General features: G+C 43.0%; 2 protein-coding genes across 3 annotated transcripts in view; one reads left to right on the top strand and one right to left on the bottom strand.

Annotated features, from left to right (window-relative positions):
• Cdc20b (cell division cycle 20B) overlaps positions 1-13,958 on the bottom strand; it is a 35,324-nt gene extending 21,366 nt beyond the window's left edge. The window contains exons 1-2 of the mRNA XM_013018506.1: positions 13,896-13,958; positions 13,347-13,409 (exon numbers count right to left, since the gene is read on the bottom strand). Of these exons, the coding sequence (XP_012873960.1) occupies positions 13,347-13,409; positions 13,896-13,958 (126 nt within the window). The remainder of the gene's footprint in view (positions 1-13,346; positions 13,410-13,895) is intronic.
• Positions 5,287-9,132, top strand: Gpx8 (glutathione peroxidase 8 (putative)). Of its 2 annotated transcripts, XM_013018553.1 has the most exons (3): positions 5,287-5,490; positions 5,993-6,254; positions 8,779-9,132. In XM_013018553.1, the coding sequence occupies exons 1-3, from the start codon at positions 5,287-5,289 to the stop codon at positions 8,940-8,942; spliced, it is 630 nt and encodes a 209-aa protein (XP_012874007.1). In that variant the 3' UTR covers positions 8,943-9,132. The 2 variants fall into 2 exon arrangements, with proteins under 2 accessions (XP_012874007.1, XP_012874008.1); XM_013018554.1 differs by lacking the exon at positions 5,993-6,254 and having other exon boundaries at positions 8,779-8,943.
• Positions 13,959-14,582: the final 624 nt, after the last annotated feature.

The raw sequence follows: 14,582 nt of genomic DNA, 5'->3' as shown, positions 1-14,582 counted from the left end.
AAAAAAAAAACGAGGAAGAAGACCTGCTCAATGGTTTTTCTGGTGTCCAAAAATTAAGTAAGCTTTAAAAAAAAAGATTGAATTTAAAAGAAGAAATTGGCAATATGTCAGCTAAGCAAAACGATGAAAAAAAATTCACACTGGCACCTTGGCAAGTCTGTGACTCTGTGACGTGGCTTGTTACTCTGTCCATCTTGAATGCTTTCTGCTTTAAATCTCTCCCATGATTCTCTGCCAGGGTAATTCCTAGCCTACCTTCACAGCTCAGTTTACCACCAACAACCTCAGAAGAGTGTCCTAGACATTCCTTCCTAAGGGAAGCAATATTCAGATCTCAATTCTGCAGCCTACAAATTTCCCTTTATGTTGCCTTCCATAGCAACAGGACTTTGTGATATGGTTAGGGGTTAACCTACCATGAGATGGGGTTCCATCTAAATTGCCCTAAATAACATGTATTATCATCAAAAGGCAGAGAAAAGGGAAGTGATAACAACATGTCCCAGGCCAGAGACGGTGTTGACTTCAGCAAGCCAAGACATGCTGATCATCACCGGAACCTGAAGTGTGAAGCAGAGCCTCCCAGGAGCCTCTGCAGAAAGCGGGGCCCTGAACCTTAGCTTCTACCCAGTAAAACTGATCTCAGCTCTCTGGCCACCAGAGTGCATGTTTTAAGCCAATGAGTTTGTGCTCATTTATTTCAGCAGCCATAGGAAACGAATGCACACTCCCCACTGGCCCTGCATAGCTCACTGTGTATGCTTCCCACTAATAATAATATTTATCAATAATCTTACTCACCTTACTAATAATATTGAGCTCTTAATGTGCCCAAACACTGGGATATACGGATTGCATAGTTCCATCACAATCCTGTGAGTCAGTAGGTACCATTAGCCGGGCGCTGGTGGCTCATGCCTGTAATCCTAGCTACTCAGGAGGCTGAGATCTGAGGATCGCAGTTCAAAGCCAGCCCGGGCAGGAAAGACCGTGAGACTCCTATCTCCAATAAACCACCAGAAAACCGGAAGTGGCGCTGTAGCTCAAGTGGTAGAGCGCTCACCTTGAGCTGAAGAGCTGAGGGACAGCACCCAGGCCCAGAGTTCAAGCCCCATGACCGAAAAAAAAAAAAAAGTAGGTACCATTAGTCACCCCATTCTGCAGAGCCTGAAAATGAACCTTAATGGGGTTACATAACTTGAACAAAAAATAGTAAGCCAGGAGTCAGTAGCTTCTTGCCACTCAGGAGGCTGAGATGTGAGGACCTTGGTTCAAAGTCAGCAAAAGCCCAGGATAATTTTGTTCCCAGTTAATTGCCAATAAAGCTGGAAGAGAGGCTGGAGCTGTGGTACAAGTGGTAGAGCACTAGCCTTGAGCACACACACACAAAAAAAAAAAGGTGTGTAGGCCCTGAGTTCAAGCTAATCTGAATATAATCAATGAATAGTCAAGTCGAAGTATGAAGTAAATAACATCTGGTAGCTGAAGGTGGCAGAAGTCACAGAGGAGGCATGCAAACAATGAAGCTTGGGAGCTACGAGAGGCTGCGCTGATCTAGTTCATCTTCCATGTTTTTAAACTTTTGCTCAGGAAATGCCTGTCACATAGTTTCAATGGCACAAGTATTTATGAATAGAGGGGAAGAGGAAAGTAAGGGAAAGAAGACAAAGAAGGGAAAAGGTCAAACAGCTCTGCTCAGAGCCCACGTTCAGCTCTTTACCTTGTGAGTTCCTATCATGGTGACACTATATTGGGAGGAATTCAGAGCCTCAGGACCAAAACAATAAATAGAAAGGACCCTAAAAAGGTTAAAAAAAACAAGGTCAGAAAGTCACAACATGGAACAACTCACACAGAAACAAATGTACTGGAGATTAAATCATCTGACATTCAAGTATTTAGCAGGTGCAAAAAAGACAAGCTAGGGCTGGGAAGGTGGCTCAGTGGTAGAGCGCTTGCCTTGCATGCTCGAGGCCCTGGGTTCCATTCCTCAGCACTACATAAGCAAAAAGAAAAAAGCCGGAAGTGGCGCTGTGGTTCAAGTGGTAGAGCGCTAGCCTTGAGCTGAAGAGCTGAGGGACAGCGCCCAGGCCCAGAGTTCAGGCCCAACGACTGACCCAAAAAAAAAAAAAAGACAAGCTATGGCACAATCTGGCAAGAACCTGGAGACAAAGACAAAAGTCACAAAGAGGGATCCTGGAGCTTTCTGTTGCTACCCTACACACACACACACACACACACACACACAGTTTTCCTTAGGTCTGTGTGACAGTTCCCCACACCCATGCTATCACCATCCCAAAGCAGCAGCATTCTCTCTACAAGCTACTTCAGATTCAAGGTCCCAATACTGTTCCAAATGACTCATAAAGAGCAAAAGATTCATCTCCCCATTTTTGAATCTCATTTTCCTCACATTCTTGGGCAATATAACCCAAGTCAAGAATGATAATGTACTGATGTTTCAAAATGCTGGGAGAGGGGCTGGGCAGGTGGCTTAGTGGTGGAATACTTGCCTAGCATGCATGAAGCCCTGGGTTCGATTCCTCAGTACCACATTTTTTTTAATGCCAAACAAAAACAACTTTGAAAGAACTTTGAATGTTTTTACCATAAAGAAGTGAGCAGGGGAGCTGGGAAGGTGGCTCAGTGGTAGAGCACTTGCCTTGCATGCCTGAGGCCCTGGGTTCGATTCCTCAGCACCACATCAGCAAAAAGAAAAAAGCCGGAAGTGGCGCTGTGGCTCAAGTGGTAGAGCACTAGCCTTGAGCTGAAGAGCTGAGGGACAGAGCCTAGGCCCAGAGTTAAGGCCCAGGACCGGACCCAAAAAAAAAAAAAAAAAAAGAAGTGAGCAGGGCTGGGAAGGTAGCTCAGTGGTAGAGTGCATGCCTCGTAAGCATGAGGCCCTGGGTTCGATTCCTCAGCACCACATAAACAGAAAAAGCCGGAAGTGGCTCTGTGGCTCCAGTGGTAGAGCGCTAGCTTTGAGCTGAAGAGCTGAGGGACAGTGTCCAGGCCCAGAGCTCAGGCCTCATGACCGGCAAAAAAAAAAAAAAAAAGTGAGCAATGTTGAAGATTTAGACATGTGTGGGCTGATTTGAATATTATACACCAGCATACATTCGTGGAAACATCATAATGCCCCATAAATATAAAAAATGTTTATGTTGTGTTAAATCAGTTAAAAGTTAACTTCAATCAAAGCTGATCAAGATGGTTTTCCAGTAGTTATTTACTATTTCTTATTACCACTCCCTGCCACTAGGGGGCTCTAGACCATCCTTAGTGTTCATCTTTCTATCACATTTGGCCAAATAAATCTTCAATCACACTCCATCCTCTCTTAGCTTGGCTTGCTGCTCTGAAGATCCTGTGTTGCCTTCCAGACAACCTCTTCTCACAAGGACAAGTGTGTGTCATTGTTCTCCATGCCTTGTCCTTTTCAATCCTTAATGAGATATTTTATAAAACTACATTTTAATGAATATGAGACCTCCATCATAGTATTATACCATTCCTACCTTCAGAGTCTTCCTCTAAATAAATATATTTTGCCTTTTTCAAAGAAATGGTTTAAAGCAGGTGAAATAGTTTTGGTTATGAAACTAAAAGTTGTCAGCTCTGTTTTTGATTGTTCCATTCATACTACTGTAATCTCAGCTGAGCTATTAACACCTTCCTATTTCAAGTAATTGTTCTGCAGGAAATAATATACTAAAGAAGACTGAATGCAATATAAATTTTAGGAGCATAAGTGACTTTGTTTATGTACCACTTCTGATTTTTTTTATTAAAAAATTGTCATTTATTTAGCATTCAGTTATTGGATGCCTTGTATTCCTTCCATTTTATGTGTATTCTCAAATTTCCTTAGTTGATTTGAAATTAGCAAGAGGCTGGCCATTTCACTAGTACTTTCTTCCTGTCTTATATAATGCCTAAGTTAGTAGATTACCAGTTGGTGGCTTTTCCCACTGTTGATACCCTAATTTTCCTCAGACATAAGCTTCAACTAATCAATCCTTTCTTCTCCTTTAGGAAGTCTTTATCTACTGAAAGATTGCTGTGCTTTTCCCTTTTTTTGGGGGGGGGGGGTCCGGTCGTGGGGCCTGACTCTGGAACTGGGCGCTGTCCCTCAGCTCTTCAGCTCAAGGCTAGCACTCTACTACTTGAGCCACAGTGCCACTTCCGGCTTTTTTCTTTTTGCTCATGTGGTGCTGAGGAATCGAACCCAGGGCCTCAGGCATGCAAGGCAAGCACTCTACCACTGAGCCTCCTTCCCAGCCCTATCTGACTATTTTAATGTCACCATGTCTCAACTTCTGGGAACCTGTCATTATTGCTTCCATATCCTGTATGTTCTAAGATTATTTTAGAATAAATATATGAATATATGAAGGCTGCACATTTCTCTGTACAGCAGCAATGTGCTAGGAAAAGCACACCCGGGGGCTTCTGATTTTTTTTTTCTGTTTATGTGGTACTGAGGAAAGGAACCCAAGACTCCATGCATGCTAGGCAAGCACTCTACCACTAAGCCACATTCCCACCCCTAGAGTGTGTATATTACCAGGTGTCATGATTAAAAAAAAAAAATTCAAAACAGGGAACTATTCACCATAGAAGAGGGCTGCTAATGCCTTCATTGTTTTCTATCTATTCTTGCCATGCTCCCTGGAACTTATTTACCTCTACTGCAAGTAGTAACAGCAAATAAAATAGCCTTTCACAATCTCATGGCTCTTTCTAGTAGAAATTCCTTGAATGCCTGAAATGTGTTTAATCCATACATAAAATACAAACTTCTCTCCAGCCATGCATCACATTACAAGATCACATTTAATCCTTACTCCACACTATTCCTCGGTTTTCTACCCAGTTCTACCCTTTTCTTAGTAAATACCCACACTGCCATACACAAACACACACACACACACACACACACACACACACACGCCCCTGACTATTTCAAGTTTTCGAATTACAAGAGCGCCATCTTCTGGTGGAAGAGCATCTTCGTAGGGAGGGTGTTAAGGAACTACCAAAAATATTCATTTTTCTTGGGGAGAAAAATTGCCATTATAACACAAAGACATCTAAATTGTGTGGAGTTCCTTCTTTAACTGGGAAGTTTTGTCCAATCTGCCCTGTGGGAAGGGTCCTTGGATTTCTTAGCTGTAAAAGTTGTCTATCCAGAGTTTTCCTTTCAACTAAGCAAGGTTTCAAGTTTCAGCTCCTCCTTTCATTCCAGCCTGCTGAGGGAGCCTCCCTCCAGAAACATCCAAAATGGAGCCTCTGGTCGCTCACCCATTAAAATGTTCCGGGCCCAAAGCTAAGATGTTTGCAGTTTTGTTATCTATGATACTCTGCACAGTGATGTTATTTCTTCTACAACTAAAATTCCTAAAACCTAAAATTAACAGTTTTTATGCCTTTGAAGTGAAGGATACCAAAGGAAGAACGGTTTCTCTGGAAAAGTTTAAAGGCAAAGTAAGTTATATCTTCTGTCTTCATTTCTATTGTTTCCCACCTCTCTGCTTATGCTCTTAACAAAATAAAATGTTTTGAAGTTGCATGCTCATAAATTAGCTGTGAATGTTATTAATATATCACATGAGTTATCAGAGCTTATTAGACATCTAATGGATAAACTGTCTTATTCTCAAAATAAAAGTTTTTCTTCTCAAAAATGCTGTAACTTTTGAGCTGAATTAATACTTTAAAGTTTCTAGAAAATGTTTGTGGCTAATACGGGGACAGTTATTAATACAAGTTAGTTCTATAACCTAACCACACAAGAAAGATCTAGGCTGGAGTACTAACTCACACATCTGGATTAGTTTCCAGTAAAGTTGGATATTATCTAAAACTACAAGCCTCTATGAGAGGCTCCCAAAATGGCCTAGGAGTTAGTTTAACTGCCTACAGGATTTTCTTGACATTTTCTGCTTCACTTTCCGGTTGGATTTTTTTCTCTCTCTTTTTCTGGGAGGTTTCCCTAGTCGTCAACGTGGCTAGTAACTGCCAGCTCACCGACAGGAATTACTTAGCGCTGAAGGAGCTGCACCGAGAGTTTGGGCCCTATCACTTCAGCGTCCTGGCTTTCCCATGCAATCAGTTCGGGCAAGCAGAGCCCCGGAAGAGCCAGGAAGTGGAATCTTTTGCCAGAAAAAACTATGGAGTAACATTCCCCATCTTCCACAAGATCAAGATTCTAGGACCTGAAGCAGAGCCTGCATTCAGATTTCTTGTTGGTAAATATCTACCTTGCCTCTTGAGCACAATTGGTTGTTGTTGCTGTTTTAATTGCTCTTCATTTAAATACCACTTGCCCTATTTATTTTAAAAGATTTCAGTGGGAAAGTCTCATTAAGCTAATCAGAGCTAGACTCTCATCCTTTGTAAAGGTTTGTCTATAAAATCCATGGTGAAAGAATTCAGTTGTGAGGTATTAAATCCTGAAGACTTTAGTGTAGCCCATGGTTGTTTTCACAGAATTCTTCTCTCACGTAACCAGCATTTATGGGCTAGTCTCTTTCCATTTTAAAGCTGCAGATTTCATGAATTTTCATGGTTGCACACTATCAACTGAACTATCTTTGTGATCAATTTGATGTTACACTTACCTGAGACATTATCCTTAAAGTTGATTATCTCACTTTACTAGAGTTTTGCCAAAATTCAAAATAATATAATTTGAAGCTGGCACTGTGGCTCGTAACCTTAATCCTAGCTACTCAGGAGGCTGAGATCTGAGTACTGTGGTTCAAAGCTAGGCCAAGCAAAAAAAGTCTATGAAACTCTGACCTCTAATCAACTTTCTGAAATCCAGTAGTGGAGCTATGGCTCAAAGTGGTAGAACATTAACTCGGGGACAGCGCCCAGGGCCAGAATTCAAGCCCCATAACTGACAATAGATTAGATAGATAGATAGATAGATAGATAGATAGATAGATAGATAGATAGATAGATAGATAGATCGATAGATCGATAGATCGATAGATAGATAGATCTTAAGACTTCCCAGGGGGCTGGGAACGTGGCTCAGTGGTAGAGCGCTTGCCTTGCATGCCTGAGGCCCTGGATTCAATTCCTCAGCACCACATAAGCAAAAAGAAAAAAGCCGGAAGTGGCGCTGTGGCTCAAGTGGTAAAGTGCTATCCTTGAGCTGAAGAGCTGAGGGACAGCGCCCAGGCCCAGAGTTCAGGCCCCAAGACTGGACCCAAAAAAATAAAATAAAAAGACTTCTCAGGCTTCAGCAGGGTGCTGGTGCCTCAGGCCTGCAATTCTAGCTATTGAGGAGAGTGAGAGCTGAGGATCTGCACTCAAAGCCTGGGCAGGAAAGTCTGTGAGATTATTTCCCATTAGACAGGAAAAAGACAGAAGTAAAAGTGTGGCTCAAGTAGTAGGGTGACTGCCCCAAGCAAAAAAGTCAAGAGGTAGTACCAGGCCATAAGCTCAAAGCCCCAATAGCAGCGCACGCACGCGCACACACACACACAGACTCCAAGTTTAATTAGTACAAAGATTATATGATATAGTAATAGTACATACTTTGGTCTCAGACTTTCTGGGCTCAAAGCTCTGCTCAATTGCTTTTGCTGTGTGGCTTCAGGCACATGACTTACCTTCTCTGTGCATTTCCTTAGTTGTAAGACAAGCCAAAAAATAGGATCTACTTCTAAGATTTTCTGAAGGATTATGTTAACTTTTAAGTAAAAGACACTTATACATTGCCATAGCTAATAGTTATCTTATCTAACTTACATGGCATCTTCTGAGTTTTCAATATAATTAATTTGCACTTTGATGAAACTATGGCCTCAGGAATATTAGGCTTCAATCAAACCAACAAAATGCTTTGTAATATTCTACATATGTGTACAATCAGAATCTTCTAAGAAGCATTGCATTTAATTTCTAGGGGTAGTTGATAGAATGCCTAACACCATGAAAGAAAACAGTGTAGTCTTCATCCCGTTTTATTTCTGGGGTATACTGAGGAAAGAAAAGCCAGAGCACAGCCCTCAAGCTGTGAAATGCTCATAGGGTATTTGTCTTTATGATCGAATCCCTGCTCCCTTTTGTAATCATTGGTGTACTGATAATGGAGAGATTCCCGGATCATAGATGGGGAGGGGAGGAGCGTCCAGGGGTCAAGAGTACAGCACAGAGGTCGGCCTCACTAGTTATACCATTTTCAGTCCAGGCTTGTGATTCCCATCTGTAAAATGGGGCAACACCTCCCAGGGCTCCTGTAAAGATTAACTGAGCCTGGCACTGGTGGCTCACACCTGTAATCCTAGCTACTCAGTAGGCTGAGATTTCAAAGCCAGCCTAGGCAGGAATGTCTGTGAGACTTGTCTCCAATTAACCACCAGAAGATCAGATATGGCGCTGTGGCTCAAGTGGTAAAGCGCTAGCCTTGAGCTGAAGAACTGAGGGACAGTGCCCAGGCCCAGAGTTCAAGCCACACAAATGGCACACACACCAAAAAAAAAAAGAGGGAAAGAGGGAGGGAAGGAAGAATTTGGATCCACAAGCCTAAAATACATGATTTGTTTCATTTCAAGATTCTAGCTCAAGGCCCTGGTCACCAAGTGAATTGAAACCTTGCTACCCAAACCTGTGCTCTGCTCTGTTTGGGGTTTCATTGCTGCTGCTATTCTAGCAATGTTATTGGATTCTAAAGTGGTCACCATGCAGATATTCACAGAAATGAAAATCTTGAAAAAAGATAGACAATTATGCTCATTAAATATTTTCTGGGCGTTTTAGACTCTTCAAAGAAGGAACCGAAGTGGAATTTCTGGAAGTATCTGGTCAACCCTGAGGGTCAAGTTGTGAAGTTCTGGAGGCCAGAAGAGCCGGTGGACGCCATCAAGCCTCTCATCTCACAAATGGTTGGGCAAATCATAATAAAAAAGAAAGAGGATCTGTGAAGAGGCCATGGGGGGAGGGGATACAGTCCTCAGAGCAGACACATGGCTCTGTGGCACTGTCCTCAGATTGAATACTTTGACAACTAAATGAGAATTTTTTATGCTAGCTTACTAGTCACAGGTAATGAATGTGTTCAGGATGCAGATGTCACCCAAGGCAAAAAAAAAAAAAATAGCCAAAGAACCAAAATGCAATACATTAAATCCTTCGTCGGACCAAACTGAAAATGTTTGGGTACACAATCACTAATGTGCTACAACATTCTGTTGTTCAACTTGGCCTTTTCTACACTTGTACTTTATAGAAAAGCCAGAACCCAAATGACACTGTGTGGATTTCAAGAATACTTTGTGAGACTGATATTTTTTAACAACTTACTATAAATGGCTACATTGATGTAATAAACTATAAATGTTGAAAAATGTGAAATGCATAATTTCAAATCCTTCTATCTTTGTTTAGTACACAGGACTTTATTGGGATTTTTTCTTTATTGAAGAATTGGTCTCTACTGTTTACTCTGTCATGCTAAATAGTAATTTACCAATGGTATCATAATATTTCAAAAAAGCTATGTGCCAGTGGCTCACTACTCCTCACTACTCAAAAAGCTGAGATCTGAGAACCAAAGTTCAAAGCCAGCATAGGCAGGAAAATCCATCTCCAGTTAACCACCAAAAAGCTGGAAATGGAGCTATGGCTCAAAGTGGTGGAGTGCTAGCCTTGAGCACAAAAACTCAGGTACACTATTCAGGCCTTAAGTTCAAGACCAGGACTGGCACTAAAAAAAAAACAAAAAGAAAGACTTCAACATTCAACATTTTCAACCTCTCTCTCTTCTCTGTGATCTTTCTAGAAGCACCTCAAACTCCATAAATAGAATATCAACAGTGAAATCAGCCTTGCATCTAGCCTTGTATATAGAATGTATATTTTATATACATTCTACATATATATACATACTCTGCATATATATACATACATACACATTTTCTGTTTGGTGAGTGCAAATATCACTTTGTGTCTTGCTGTTTAATATTTTAAAAATTAAAACAGAAAAACAAGCCTTCTAAATTTACTAGGTTTTATTTATATTGACAGGTCAGCAACTATTAAAAATAACATATGAAATTTAACCTGTAAAAAAAAGATGAAACGGTATTTACATAGGAAGAATTCTTCAACACAAAGGCTCTAAAAATAAGAGAAATACTGGGTAATTTGAAAGTAATAAAATATACCCAAAAAAACAAGCTATAGGTGCTGTTTATGTTTTAGAAATATGTCTAAATTTAAGGAAGATACACATAAAAATTATTTTACTTATGCTCCACTAGAGTATGATGTAGTTCCCATTCAGGGAAGAATTAACATACCAGACAATCCAAGTAAGTTCTACTAATTTGTGGCAAATGTCCACATGTGACTCAACACTTCCCACCCTGCTCCCTGAGCAAAATGTCCTCTAATTGAATGAGAAATATTTAAGCATTTATGGTCAGACTACTGCACAAGCTAATTGTAAACTTCTACTGTATAAATCAAGACACAGGGGCTGGGAAGGTGGCTCAGTGGTAGAGCGCTTGCCTTGCATACATGAGGCCCTGGGTTCGATTCCTCAGCACCACATAAGCAAAAAGAAAAAAGCCGGAAGTGGTGCTGTGGCTCAAGTGGTAGAGCGCTAGCCTTGAGCTGAAGAACTGAGTGACAGCTCCCAGGCCCAGAGTTCAGGACCACGAAAAAGACACAATACTTTTACAGAACATGAAAAACTGAGTCAAATCTTTCAAACAATTCAAACCATTCCTCACCCCCCCTCCCAAAAAAAATCCTTAATTTTCTTGATATTTCAAGTGAAAATGTTTTAGTCAACTAAGCTTAAAAGTTACCTCAATCTTCCCTTCACCTGCAGTACATGCATGATCACAGGGCTCCACTCTACTGCCCAACTGAGGATCCAGAAAGAATACCAAAAACTTAGTTGAAAACTTGGGGGAAACTTTGAGGCTTCTATTCCAAATTGTCACCATATTCTAAATCTTATTTTTAAAAAAATTATAAAATTTCACAATGGCTCTGTCTAAGCAAGACTGAAAATATCACTTACATTTTTAATTAATTAATCATAGTGCCCTTTTCTTCATTGTAAAGCTGTCTGTTTGTTCTCTAAGTAATCCAATAGCAATAATAACTGTCATGATAAATAGTGCTCTGCCTCATAGAAAATACACATGCACATGTGCACACACCTTCAGATATACACTCACTTTATATTTGATTATACTCTGGTGTCCGTTGTATATGCAATGAGATAGCAGGTGCATGTTAGCTGATGCCATTCACATATTCAACCAGCTAACAATACACTGCCAACCCATCACACACAGATAGTCAGTGCACTCCAATCACAAGAGGAATTTACCCAGAAGCAAGTGGCAGGGTCGTTGTGGCTGCTGACTTGGTCCAAAGCAGCCAGCTAACAACACACTGCCTACCTGACTCGGGTCATTGCTGCCTTCCATGGCCATGAAGTTCTCAAGCTAAGTTTGAAATGTGGAACCCAGTGGCCAAACTGTAATCTTGATGGGCACATTATAGAACATTTATAGGCAAACTTGTTTCCACAAAACTACAAGATATAAGCTGGGTGCCAGTGGCTCAGGCCTGTAATCCTAGCTACTCAGGAGGCTGAGATCTGAGGATCACTATTCAAAGCTAGCCCAGGCAGGAAACCACCAGAAAACCAGAAGTGGCACTGTAGCTCAAATGGTAGAGTGCTTGTCTTGAGCTGAAGAGCTGAGGGACAGTACCCAGCCCAGAGTTCAAGCCCCATGACCAACCAAAAAAAAAAAAAAAAAAAACTACAAGATATAAAGTCAGTATTCACAAAATGTAAAAATTTGGGAAAAAAATAAACTTCTAGCATACTTACAAAAACTTAGATTTTCTGAATTAAAAGTTTAAATAATAATAAACTTACACTGCTGTAGTTCTATAACTATAGTTCTTCAAATTACCTCTATTTATTGACACAAAGGTCAATTGTCTGTTTTAGGAAGCATAATACCTAGGAGTCATGGTAATAAATAAACTATGCACAAGATCTATAGAAAAATCAATATTTAAATAGTTTAAAGGCTTAAGTATAAGTGGGGTGCTGGTGGCTCATGCTTGCAATCCTAGCTACTCAGGAGGCTGAGATCCAAGGATGTTCAAAGCCAGACTAGGCTGGAAAGTCCATGAGATTCTTATCTCCAATTAACCATAACTTGAAGTGGCTCAAAGTGATAGTGCAGCTAGCCTTGAGCAGAAACGCTCAAGGACAAAGAAAGAGAGAGAAAGAAGAAAGAAAGAGAGAGAGAGATAGAGAGGGAAGGAAGGAAGGAAGGAAGGAGGAAGGAAGGAAAGAAAGAAAGAAGAAGGAAAGAAAGAAAGGAAGGAAGAAAGGAAGGAAAAGCTCAAGGACAACTCCTAGGCCCTGAGTTCAAGCAAGCCCCACGACCAAAAAAGAAAAGGCTTAAGTATAATTATTTTTCCCCAGTATATGACCTTAGTCGTTGCATTCCACTATACATTCAATTCGGTATGTCACCATTTATATATATTGTAGAATATACATGATCTAGAAAAATCTAAAAACCAGTGATGAGTTTGAAACAAGAACCTAAAAGACTAAAGGTAGGTGAACCAAAGAGAATGATTATGACAGATGTATGTCGTACAAATGCTGTTTTCTGGTAATAGTTTAAATGTGTTCAATTTACCCTGACTACCAAAAAAAAAAAAAAGTACTGCCTTGGGGCTTAGTCTTTCATTGGGAAAAGTATTCAGTTGGATCAAGTTTAACCTTGGGTTATGCCACTTCTATTGTCCATAAGATGGCACCATTTTCTTTTTCTCCCGGGAAGCAAGCCACTGTGTACAATAGAGTCAAGGCAAACCAGCAACTCTCGGGAGACATTTTAGCAGACAGCTAGCAACGCGCTGCCGACCTGACCCATCCTTGAGACAAATGACCCATGCTCTTGACAGAAACTAGAAAACACTATTCACATACAAATGATTACTATTACTTGTGAGAGTCCTCAGCTTCTTAAATTTGTTTAGTACATAATTCGATTCTGTGCTTACACATACTGACTTGTTTTTTATTGTAGAAATACTGTGCAGAGGGGTTAGTTACTTGAGTAAGGTAATCAGTCCATTTCCTATCGAGCATTGTTACCTCCTCCTTTGTTTTTCCCCGACCATCCTTTCCCTCCCACCTCCCCAACTCCTCCCTCTCCCCCACCATTGACTTCTTTTAATTCTATTTTCCGACCAATTCAGACTTCCTCCAAATGCTCTCTTTAGCAAAAGGCCAGAACGAAGACGGAAAGCCAGAGCACGTCCTGCACACTCACCTTGCGGGGACCGCGGGCTCTCTGCTGCTTCAGGTCTTTGGAGAACACCTTCATGACATTCTCCTTTGAAAAGACAAATAACACATTGAGAGAGACTGTTTATGGAAACCATCGGGCATTTTTCCCTCAAGAGCCTTGTCCGACCACTTTCACCTCCTTTGAAACAACGAGCCCGACCACTTTCACCTCCTTTGAAACAACGAGCCGCGGAGCCTGTGATCCACGGAGCCTGTGATCGTAGCTCCTCGGGAGGCTGAGATCCGAGCATGGCAGCTCGAAGCCAGCCTGGGCAGGGAAGTCCCTGAGCCTCATCTCCAAATAACCAGCCACAAAGCTGGAGATGGAGCTGTGGCTCTAGTGGCAGAACGCTAGCCTTGAGCCGGGGCAGCGCCAAGGCCCTGGGTTCAAACCCCAGGCCCGACACACACCGAAGACCAGGTTGTCGTTTGGTGCCACCTGCTGGTCCTAAACGGGTGCTGCAAACGGCGCCTTTCGCGGGAAGCCCGGGTCAACAAGGGTCAGACGAGGAAGGCGCAGGTGGTGACTGACCCACAGGATGGCTTCCTCCGTGCGGACCCTCCGCGGGGCGGAGCGCTCCAGCTTCCACTCCATCTCCGCCGGCCCTGTCTCCGCTGGGTGCTTCTGGTCCCCGTCAGGGCTAAGCCTTTAGCACCGACGGTCAACCCCTGGAGTCCCGTCCTCGGGGACCGTCGCGTCTCCGCGGCCCCCGCGGCTCTCCCCGGAGCCAATTCCCCAGGGTACCCTTTAAAAAGCCCGCGGGGCGGCCCCCAACGCGGGAATTCCCCCGGCGGCTTGTCATTGGCCAGCGCTCTGGTGACGTCAAGCCGGGGCGGGCTTTCCCCGGAGCGCCTCGCCCGCCCCGCCCCCGCCCGGTCCGCGGCCCCGCCCCGCCCGCCTCACCCGGTCCGAGGCGCGCGCTGCTTCGCCAAACTTCGCCACGGGCCGTGGCGGGCCTGGGCCCGGGCCAGCCACCGGGACTGCCGGGCCGGCGGGAGGCCAGCGGGCTGGTGGCGGGCCGAGAGGCGGGCTCTGGGACTTCACCTTTCTCTGCCTAGCCACAAACACAGGTGCTGGGTTCCCCGAGGCCGTTGTCTTTGCCTCCTCCTCCAAGCGCCCCCGACAGCCGCTAGGGTTCGGCCCGTCGGTCCTCGGCCGTCATCTGGTGTGCACGGCCGGGTGCGCAGCAGCAGCAGCAGGTCAGAGCCGGCGGCCCGG

This window comes from Dipodomys ordii, unplaced genomic scaffold (genome assembly GCF_000151885.1).
Source record: "Dipodomys ordii isolate 6190 unplaced genomic scaffold, Dord_2.0 Scaffold41, whole genome shotgun sequence".
NCBI classification, from domain to species: Eukaryota; Metazoa; Chordata; class Mammalia; order Rodentia; family Heteromyidae; genus Dipodomys; species Dipodomys ordii.
The sequence above is the reverse complement of the archived record's forward strand: the minus strand, read 5'-3'. Positions and strand labels throughout refer to the sequence as shown.

What these genes read in the sequence shown, in the direction of transcription:
- Gpx8 (XM_013018553.1), top strand. Translation starts at nt 5,287, where the DNA reads ATGGAGCCTCTGGTCGCTCACCCATTAAAATGTTCCGGGCCCAAAGCT. An exon ending in TGGAAAAGTTTAAAGGCAAA is followed by an intron (nt 5,491 to 5,992) that starts GTAAGTTATATC and finishes TTTTTCTGGGAG; the next exon opens with GTTTCCCTAGTCGTCAACGT. An exon ending in TGCATTCAGATTTCTTGTTG is followed by an intron (nt 6,255 to 8,778) that starts GTAAATATCTAC and finishes TGGGCGTTTTAG; the next exon opens with ACTCTTCAAAGAAGGAACCG.